Source organism: Gadus chalcogrammus, chromosome 13, assembly GCF_026213295.1.
Source record: "Gadus chalcogrammus isolate NIFS_2021 chromosome 13, NIFS_Gcha_1.0, whole genome shotgun sequence".
Taxonomy (NCBI): domain Eukaryota; kingdom Metazoa; phylum Chordata; class Actinopteri; order Gadiformes; family Gadidae; genus Gadus; species Gadus chalcogrammus.
In genome coordinates this window covers 5,307,886-5,318,265 of record NC_079424.1, presented here as the reverse complement: position 1 = coordinate 5,318,265, position 10,380 = coordinate 5,307,886, and the positions used below count along the sequence as shown (strand labels likewise).

General features: G+C 52.7%; 1 protein-coding gene across 1 annotated transcript; it reads left to right on the top strand.

Annotated features, from left to right (window-relative positions):
• Window positions 1-260: 260 nt before the first annotated feature.
• Window positions 261-7,858, top strand: ip6k2b (inositol hexakisphosphate kinase 2b). Its single transcript, XM_056606226.1, has 5 exons — window positions 261-841; window positions 2,524-2,743; window positions 3,338-3,468; window positions 3,622-3,797; window positions 4,634-7,858. The coding sequence occupies exons 1-5, from the start codon at window positions 643-645 to the stop codon at window positions 5,219-5,221; spliced, it is 1,314 nt and encodes a 437-aa protein (XP_056462201.1). The 5' UTR covers window positions 261-642; the 3' UTR covers window positions 5,222-7,858.
• The last annotated feature ends 2,522 nt before the right edge of the window (window positions 7,859-10,380 follow it).

Sequence of the window (10,380 nt, the reverse complement as noted above, 5' to 3'; positions counted from 1 at the left end):
CTGATTCCATAACATGAGTTCTGCAGGTGGAGACAGAGGTGTCAGCCGAGTCCTCGTGGAACGTCAATAGGACATTATGCGCATGCCTACGTCTTGTTTTTCAGTTGAGCCCCATCCCCCCGACGCTTTGTTGCTCGTTTCAGTAAAATCCTCTTCTGTCCTATCCGGACGATTGTTCCCGCCCAGTGACAGCTACCGACCTGTGATTGGCTACTTGCTGAGGGAGGAGGGGCTCAGCGGCGCTGGCAGGCTGTATGTTCGCGCCGACGTCAGTTTCGGTACAGAGGACGATGGTGGACGGACATGTTAACGCACGGACAATTTTTTAAGCGACCAACTGTGCAAATATTGTTCGTATCGTAAATACATAAACGCGGATAACCTCCATCAGTAACGGATCGCTTTCATATTCAGACATTGGAGTTGAATATACCGGAAATTAAAGAATCGCAGAGGTCCTTTCTCTGCTTCCTGTCGTCCTTTGTTTTGTTCTACGTGAATCAGACGACCCGCAGCGCCCCCTGGTGGTGGACACAGGAACGACCGGACTACACCATAGGGAGCCCCGCCGGTGACCGAGCTGGTCGCCCCCCCGCAGCCCTGGTCGGTCCCGTTCACCCCGCCGTCCGATGCGGAGCGAGGATGGGTCCTGCTCACGAGGCGCTGCTGAAGGCAGAAGTGAAGGGGGTGATGCTGGAGCCCTTCGTGCACCAGGTTGCCGGACACTCTTGCATCATGCGCTTCGGGGAGCAGGCCATCTGCAAGCCGCTCATCCCCCGGGAGCACCAGTTCTACAAGAGCCTGCCTCCGGAGATCAGGAAGTTCACTCCTCAGTATAAAGGTGAGACGGTTCAAACGGCTTGTCTTAATGTATCTGGTTCCCTCCTGGAGCTCAGCCTTCTAGGACTGAAGGCTATTCTAGTGGAATCATTAAAATGGTGGATTAGTGTGAAGTTACTGACTGCATGTCATCTGGTCTGTGTTCGGTCCCTGGTCTCAGGACCGCTCGGTTCTTGTTCGGTCCCTGGTGTCAATACCGCTCAGGTCGGACTCGTTCGTGTCCTGTACTCAGGACCGCTATGGTCGGACTCGTTCGTTCCCTGGTCTCGATACCGCTCGGTTCTTGTTCGGTTCCTGCCGTGCAGTTGCGGTCCAAATCCAACCTACAAGCAGTGACAAGGGAACCTCTGCGGTTATGGACACACGGAGGGCTTTGACCGATCAAAACCGACATATCAGACCGGAGTGAATGGAGGGTGTAGGGAAGGCTAGTTTATGACCATACCGGCCGGGTACCGTTAGTTCAGTCCTGGAGAGCCCTCGCCGGGTACCGTATGTGCCGTTCTGGCAGCCCCTCATACCGGGTACCGTTAGTCCCGTCCTGGGAGGCCCTCGCTATGCCGCCATGAGCACAGTGGCTCCTGGCTGAGACATGTCTCTCTCCTCGCATAGCCTTGATTCTCCGAGCAGAGAGACACGGCTTTACTCCATGTCTCTCTCCTAGCAGATGGAGCATAGCAGTGTCTTTTATTCTAAATCGTTTGCTCTCCCCTCCTGTGTACCCTCAGAGCTCTAAGTTCCGGCTGTAGTCTGTGTTATCACCGCTGACCACGCCTGGGTTACTGACTGAGGGGTCCGGACCCTCCAGACCCCATCTGGCTCAAAATCAAGGGCTGTATCCCCGCGTGAACGGCGGAGAGACTCTGAGAATGTTCCCCACCGTGGGGGTCTCCGAGGACCGGGGCCTAACTGCTCTGGGTTCTGCAGAAACTAAAGTAATGAACCAGCTCTAGAGAACCCCACAGACCCCCCGGGTTCTAGTAGTGAATGAGCTTTAGAGAACCCTACAGAACCCCGGGTTCCGTTGTTCCCCTGGAGGAGGGGGGGGCAGTCGGGACACTTCAGAGGCTGGAGAGATTCTGCAGCACAGTGACGTCACCGTGTGGGGGCGAGCGGTCAGAGAAGTAAGATGCCCCCCAGGGTTCAGAGCTCTGCTGTTGCTCAGACGAGCACGCGCCCCTGTAGCTGGGGGATGATGCAGTGAGCGCCCCGGGTGTCCTAGTGCAGTGGTCTCCGTGGGGACCTCGGACCTGATGCATTCTGGGCTTTGATTCACAGCGCTGTAGACCGGGCATGGGGACCGCTGAGAGGTCATCATGGGGTCGTGTTGGTGGTGGTTCTGGTCATTAAAGGATGTCATGTTTGCTGTACCTTGGGGTTTATCAGCATTATTGTGGCCTACTTCAATGTCATTGTTCCAATGTTCTGCCCACGCTGTTGATCTTATAGCTCGTTAATGTAAGGACGTCAGAATGGCTGCTTTATCGGTTTGAATATATCTAGGCATTCGGTTTATTTCTTAAACTAAATCATCTCTCCCTGTGTCTCTCTCTCTCTCTCTCTCTCTCCCTGTCTTTCTTTCTCTTTCTCTTTCTCTCTTTCTCTCTTTCTCTCTTACTCTCGGTCTCTCTCTCTCCCTGTCTCTCTCGGTCTCTGCCTGTCTGTCTCCCCCCCCCTCCCCAGGCGTGGTGTCGGTGCGGTTCGAGGAGACGGAGGAGGGTAAGCTGTGTCTGATGGCGTACCCGTCCCCGGGGGACCCCTCCCCGCCGGCCCCCCGGGAGGAGCGGCTCTCGGCGGAGCCCAAGGCCCTGAAGAGGAGCGGGGAGCCGCCGCTGGGGGAGACGGAGAGCTACAGCAAGGAGCAGAGAGCGCGGGCGCTGCGCAAGGACGACGCGCTCGTGAGGTGAGCGCCGCCGCCGCGCTAGTGTTAGCATGGCTCTCTACCAGAATGGACACAGCTACGGTAGTGTGATTAGCACGGCTCTCTACCAGATTAGACCGAGCCAAGCTAGATGATTATCACGGTACCGAGCCATGCTAATGGGATTTGCATGATATCGAGCCATGCTACTGTGATTTTCACGGTTCTGAGCCATGCTAGTGGGATTAGCACAGTACCAGATAATACCGAGCCATGCTAGTGGGATTAGGATGGTACCAAACCACGCTAGTCTGATTAGCACGGTTCCTGATAATACCGAGCTACGCTGTTGTGATTAGCACGGTACAGGGACATGCTAGTGGGATTAGCACAGGACCAGATAATACCGAGCCATGCTAGTGGGATTATGAAGGTACCAAGCCACGCTAGTCTGATTAGCACGGTTCCAGATAATACCGAGCTACGCCCAATTTGATTAGCACGGTACTGAGCCATGCTAGTGGGATTAGCTTGCTACAAAATCATACCATGTATTTTGTTGTTGGAATAGAGGACTGAGTACTTAAACAACAACATTAATCGTGTGTGTGTGTGTGTGTGTGTGTGTGTGTGCAGGGAGGAGGTCCAGCAGGCCGAGGTCCTCTTCCTCAGCCAGGAGAAGACCAAGCACAACCCCTGGAGACTCAAGTGTCACCAGCAGCTGCTGCAGAAGCTGAGGGACACGGCCAAGCTCCGCAACCAGCACAGTATCCTTCAATGGTTAGAGTCAGGGTCGGGGATGGGTCAGGGTTAGGGTTGGGGTGGGTCAGGGTTAGGGTCGGTCGGTGGTGTGGCGTGGACTGGCTCGGGGGGGAAAACCCCTCTGTGGCTCTGTGTGTTGACCCTTGACCCCGGCCCAGAATTCATCCTGCTCGAGAACCTGACGTGGCGCTACTCGGTACCGTGCGTGCTGGACCTGAAGATGGGCACGCGGCAGCACGGCGACGACGCCTCCGAGGAGAAGAAGGCGAACCACACCAGGAAGTGCCAGCAGAGCACGTCGGCCTCCATAGGGGTCCGCCTCTGTGGCATGCAGGTACGGCTCACCTTTCAGCTCACCGTACGCTCACCGTTCAGCTCACCGTACGCTCCCCTTTCCGCTCACCGTACGCTCCCCTTTCAGCTCACTGTACGTTCACCTTTCAGCTCACTGTACGCTCACCGTTCAGCTCACCATACGATCACCGTTCAGCTCACCCTTCACTATTCAGCTCACTGTTCAGCTCACACAGTGTTACACATAGGAACTATATACATACTAATACATATTATATGTGGAATAATATCTACTCTATGAATCGTTGTTATATAGGAAGGAATCCCCCAAAAGGACAAGTTCTGTTCCTGTGTACCGTTAAGATGATCTGTTCTGTTCTGACTTGGCGCTCTGCTTCTGGACTGGAGCATCTCTGGCTGCTAGACGCTTAAAAACGGTTTTACACAGCCTTTTAAAAGCGATGCATGCTACGTGAGGGTGAAGGCTTCTTAACATCCTGCTGCTCTGCCTGGCCAGAAAACGCATGGTTTAGGACGGGGTCGGAAGACCCCCACGTCTTGGAGGATGCTGTGTCGCTCAGGGTCTCTCGTTGGCCCGCCTTAGTCATAGCACTGCCTGTACTCGCTGCAGGTGTTGACGTCGACGTTGTGCGTTTTCCCGCTGTAGGTGTTGATGTCATGTGTTTGCTTGCTGCAGTTGTTGACGTTGTGTGTGTGTGCCCGCTACAGTTGTTGACATTGTGTGTTTGTCCGCTGCAGTTGTTGACGTGTGTTTGCCAGCTGCAGTTGTTGACGTTGTGCGTTTTCCCGCTGCAGTTGTTGACGTTGTGTGTTTGCCCGCTACAGTTGTTGACGTTGTGTGTTTGCCCGCTGCAGGTGTACCACCCGGACTCGGGCCAGCTCATCTTCATGAACAAGTACCACGGCCGCAAGCTGACGCTGCCGGGCTTCAAGCAGGCGCTGTACCAGTTCTTCCACAACGGGCGGCGGCTGCGCCAGGAGCTGCTCTCCCCGGTGCTGCGCCGGCTGCGGGACATGCAGGCCACGCTGGAGGCCTGCGAGTCCTACCGCTTCTTCTCCAGCTCGCTGCTCATCAACTACGACGGCGACCCCCAGCGGGGTCACACCCGGCCCCGGCCCCGGCCCCGCGGCGGCGAGGAGGGCGAGGACGACGAGCCCTCCGACGAGGAGGAGTACGACGGGGAGGACGAGGCCTTCGGGTTCCCCCCGTCTCCCTCGGCGGGCGGCGCTGGGGCGAAGGGCGGCGCCGGGCGCTCGGCCCGCGGCGCCCCGGAGGCGGGGGGGTCCCCGGTGGACGTGCACATGATCGACTTTGCGCACACCACGTGCCGGCACTACGGCGAGGACAGCGTGCTGCACGAGGGCGGCGACAAGGGCTTCATCTTCGGCCTGCAGAACCTCATCACCCTCATCTCCCGGCTGCAGGAGCACGGCGCCGACTAGACCGCCGGCCGCAGAGTCTGTTCTGCTCGGAGATTCAATGACTCCTCTCTTGAGTGGTGCTGAGAGGCACCCGGGGAAGAGCCAGACCCCCTCCTCCACAGGGGGAGGGGAACCCCGCCCGTGGGGTCCGGTCTGGGGTAGTGCGGGGGTCTTCTCGTGGTTCCCACTGCGGAGCCACCCTTGTCGCCCTCCTCGCCACCAGCGGGAGTAGGACGCGTGGCGATGACTCCCTCCCCCAGGCCTCGGAGGAAGCCGCTCCTCTTAGTGGTCAGAGGCTGGACCACCCCAGGGGGGCGACCCCTGCTGACGGAGGGGTGTTGCTCTGTAGCGACCTCGTACGTCTCCGTCACACCGCTCCTTCTGTTACCAACTCGTTTATTTACTTTATTACTTTATCCTCGTGAAGGACGAGAGGGAAACATCGTGTGGCGCTTTTGTAGCTCTTCTTTGAGCCTCTGTCGGTGCTTCCTGTGGAGAGACTGAGACTTGTCAGACTGCCGTCGGTGTAAAGCACAGCTCACACTAGTGAGGGCCTGAACTACACTCGGACCCGGGCCGCTGGTCCCGGCTCACTGGCTCACCGGCTCCCGGGCCGCGACCTCGTAGTACCGAGGACGTTATCACCGTGTCCTCAACCCGAGACCGCTGGGTCGCTAGCTCGTTGGAAGCTGAATCCGCTACATTGAATATTTGTTAGTTTGTTATTTTGCTGTTTGTCGGAAGGACATTTCTTGTTGTCGTAGATGAGGGAATGTAGCGTTTTTGTAATGTCCAACATTTCACTCCCCTCTACTTTATTGCCTGTATTTTCAAAGGGCATTTTAAGCGAATCCTGTTCTTGCTTTGTGGATTAATTAGTTGATTTCTCTCTGATGTACTTCTCTTCATTCCTTAAATGGGCAATAAGGAAGACAGTGCATGTATCAGAACCATATATAAGGACTATGTAGAGACTTATTTATTGGTGCTATTTGTAAACAAAAAGACGTATAGCTAGAAATGAAAAATACTACATTCCAGAAAACTGTTCTGAGATTCTGTTCTGATTGGGATTTGACTTTACTTAGTGTTTTTGTGCGATTGCAAGCACCTCTTGTAAACTTGTGTCTACAGTGTCTGGAAAATAAACCTTTTTTGTGATAAAGACTTTGATTGCGTTAATGTTTACTTTCAGAATGAGCGGGCGATGGGGCTCAGAGGAAAAATTGCATGATCCGTGCGCTCCAATCGACGGAGTGAGAGCTAGACGTCTGGCACCACCGGGAGATCAGACAGCGCTCTGCCCCCGTCTCCTCCCGCCCTCTTGATAGGACGGTGGTCTCCTCCCGGCCTCCTGATAGGACGGGGTTTGGAACCTTCAGGTCACCGTCGGGCGGCTCTGAAGGCTAGTTCCGACTCCTGAGAGATCGGAGTGATCTGGGACGGAAGTCAACCTGAGCTGTGTGCGGTTTCCTGTGGGATTGAAATTCGATTAATGCGGGCCAGTCCCCTCAGCTCTTTATTGAGCTCTACGTTGCATGCATTAGGAATGCTATGTATGTAAACTGGTGAATCTATATATAGAAGAACAAAATGCAGGAGAGAGGCTTTGAAGCGAGGCGCCTTTTGTCCTGACGGAGAATTTCGAGGTCATAGGTCAGATGCCCTCGAGTGCTGTGTTGACTTCAAAGAAATCCCTGTACCGCAACACCTGTCAACACATGGGTGGTTTGTACCTGGCAGTTCGGTGTACTGTGGCAGGAGTTGGGTTAGAGAGTGCAAAAGAGTTGGTGTGCTTACAAGAGGCTCATCTGAGGTGACCGGCACCTACTGTGTTTGTTATTATTGTTTCTTCAGAGCAGTGAACCAACTTTAAACCTGGGACCATGTGACCGTGTCTAAGGGAACTCCTGCCATGTGTACCTTCTGGTTGTGGACCTCACGTCGAAGTCTTTAATCCTTGAAGCCCGGAGGAGGCCTTGGAGGGGAGGGAGATCGGCGATGTCGTCGTTTGGTAGCAAACTACACCACAAACGGATCTGAAGGGCTTATCTGGAGGAAAGCCTGCCGCTCTGACGCATGTTGAGGCAGATCTGACGCCCTCTCCAGGACTCTGGGATCCGCTTGAAAGAGTTAATCACAGTTCATCCTCAGTGGTGTCCCAGCCAGCTCGCCGAGAAGCCACTGAAACCGTTTTTGCACTTAAAAAGCAGGATTCCAATGAAGCCACCGACTGGTACCAGGCATGCTGTTCCTCCAGTGGCAGCTTGAGGAAACCGAGTCAGACATTTTTTTTGGATGTGGAAATACTGTTGACGTCTCCTCCAGTTGCTGGTCTCGTCATAGGAGGGCAGAATATCCTGTCGGGTTTATAAACACGAGTATGAAGTGTGTGTAGAACTGACGTGTACACAAAGCTGCTGTGAGAGACATTTAGGATATTTTTGAATATTACTACTGTTATACTTCCAGCTTTCCCCCCGTTTCGACCGTGCACCCTCCAGCATGGTGAGAGCCGATACCTCTGTCACTCAGGGGTTCGTTCGCACGTTCCCGTCGGCTTAGGGCTCTCATAAGGATGTCTCGCCTATCGTTAGCATTTGATTTATAACGTCTCCTGACGACATCTAGCTTAGACGTTGTCCATACCTAATTAGGGATTCATGTGCCAACAGGTGATAATCTGTTGTTTACGGCCTGTATTGGCTGGGAGTCAGGAGATCATCATGTCATCATAGAGAGACATGGAGGGGGCGGGGGGGGGGAGCAGGGGGAGATTAAGACACATTCACTGACTGAGGATCAGCGTGGAGCCGTGAGCTATGCAGACAATCACTTCTATTTCCACTGGCCTGTGAAACTCTAAATAGAGGTCTGAAGAGAAGGGACAGAGAGCATAACTAGATTCATCCTCCTGTTGTATTCCGGGATCAGGACTTTGGCTCTCTGGAAAGTTATTTTAGATGTTTGAAGGCGTCTTGTTTGGACGGTGGCGGCCGAAGCGAGTCACACGATGCCAGGGATGCATGGCCTACGTGTTTTTGAACAGCCGGTCTCGAGCCACAGGGGGGACGGTGATGATCTCCATCATACGAGTGCTTAAGCTGTGCTACGTAGTCTGATCATAACAGAGCTGTGGTATCTGAGGTGTGGACCCTTTTTGTATCAGAACACAACCATATCTACTCATTAGAGTCACAGCACATGATACACTCATGACCCTCCAAAGTCCCTCCCGGTAGCATGTTGATAAGACTTCCATCGTGATAAGAACCATGACGCCACATTATCAGCACGGCTGGCACGATGTAAAAACACTTGCCAACTTCTGAAATCCATTCCCTAGCTCTAATGTAGAAAGGATTTACTCTGAATGAACCATATACATACGTTGTGTTTTTAATAAGAAAATTGGAAACAATAGGAGAGAGATTGACAGAGACAGAGAGAAAGTGAGAGAGAGGGGGACAGTGAGAAAGTGAGAGTGAGAAAGTGTGAGAGAGAAAGTGTGAGAGAGGGAGAGAGAGAGAGAGAGAGACCACCTTCAATGTCATTGTGCAGTTGCATAACAGCCCTCTGTAGCCCAGATAAGAGCTGACTCCACGTTGTCCTGTCGTGCTGTAACTCACACAGTCTCTCCGCTGCACATGTGCAGGTGCAGAAGCACAAACATAACAGCCTTGCGTAACTCAATGTCATAGGTCAACTCGATTTCAAGCCCTTCTAAAACCCAACACATACCAGACAATGTTATCCTAATTTTCCAAGAATACCATATTATGTATGGAGGAATACCCACAGAGCCCAGCGAGCTTAGCGTCCTGGTGTTTAAAATAGCATGCACAGAGACCGGTGAGTATCTCTGCAGAACAGGGGAAGGAGGTGAGAGAGGGTGCGTTAGATAAAAGGATGACGAGTCGACGCTGTGCTGTAGCCCACGCTGTGGCCTTCAGAATTCAACTTTCATCACCGTCTGAGAGGCGGGGGGAGTTCATGGTAGTACAAAAAAACACTCTGAATGGTGTCCATTAGTCACTGCTGAGAGGACACGACCACACACACACACACACACACACACACACACACACACACACACACACACACACACACACACACACACACACTGTTTCCATGACTCAGACATGGTATGTTCCATAGCCTGGAGTATCACACCATAATGAACCTAGACATGGGACGATCCATAGCCCGGACGTATATCCCATGATATGCCAAGATGCCGTCTCCCAGCTGTGGCCACTGGACGGCTGTGGGGCAGAAGACCGATAACCTGCATTAGATGAGACCAACCGGAGCTCCATACAGCTGGTACAGCAGCATTAGGAGATGAGGACCAACAGAAGCAATAGGACACGAGGACCAATAGCATCGCTCCGTCCTCCAGCCTGGAGGATTAATAGCAGTGCTCCGTACTCTAGAGGTCACGCCCCTATAGCAGCTCTGTGTTGTGTGTTTATGTTAACCGGGGGTCAGAGGTCGTGGACATGATGTTCTCAGAGTGAGAGTGTTTATGACGTTAACACGGTAATGCAGTGGATTACAGGGAAGATTAAGGACCACAACCACATCAGAGATTATACCCGAACCCGAACCCGAACCCTCATGTCCATTCTGCTCTGACTCTTGAAAGAAGCAATTAATAGTCAGTTAATAATAGTGACTTAGTAAAAGATAAGTGCAAGTATGTTTTACACTGCATTGAACATTTCTGTGTTTCATAATCTAAGATCGATCCCAAACTATGAATCTACATTGGCAGATTCATATTAATACGTGTATAGACTAGCTTCAAATCTGAGACATCTCTGATCTCAGACCGTTGATTAATGGATTGGGTTTAAAGAGACAGAGAGAGACAGAGAGAGAGAGAGACAGAGAGAAGTGTCAACTGATAAGTCATGTTGGTTACTGCAGTGATGCAATGGATCGGCAATGTACGCACAATGAACACACGAGCCTGACAAACAGGCACCTAGGCACATTATATCTGCATCAATTAATAGGAAAATTATCTTGAATTTAGAGAGAGAGAGACAGAGACAGAGCGAAAGAGAGACAGAGAGAGAAGATTGTCTCACATGTATCCTGGAAGGTTGAAGAACAAAAAGAAGTCTGATGAATCTGCGTGGGGGTAACCGGTTGCCTTGGTTACATGCTGGTTG

What these genes read in the sequence shown, in the direction of transcription:
- ip6k2b (XM_056606226.1), top strand. Translation starts at nt 643, where the DNA reads ATGGGTCCTGCTCACGAGGCGCTGCTGAAGGCAGAAGTGAAGGGGGTG. An exon ending in GTTCACTCCTCAGTATAAAG is followed by an intron (nt 842 to 2,523) that starts GTGAGACGGTTC and finishes CCCCCTCCCCAG; the next exon opens with GCGTGGTGTCGGTGCGGTTC. An exon ending in AAGGACGACGCGCTCGTGAG is followed by an intron (nt 2,744 to 3,337) that starts GTGAGCGCCGCC and finishes GTGTGTGTGCAG; the next exon opens with GGAGGAGGTCCAGCAGGCCG.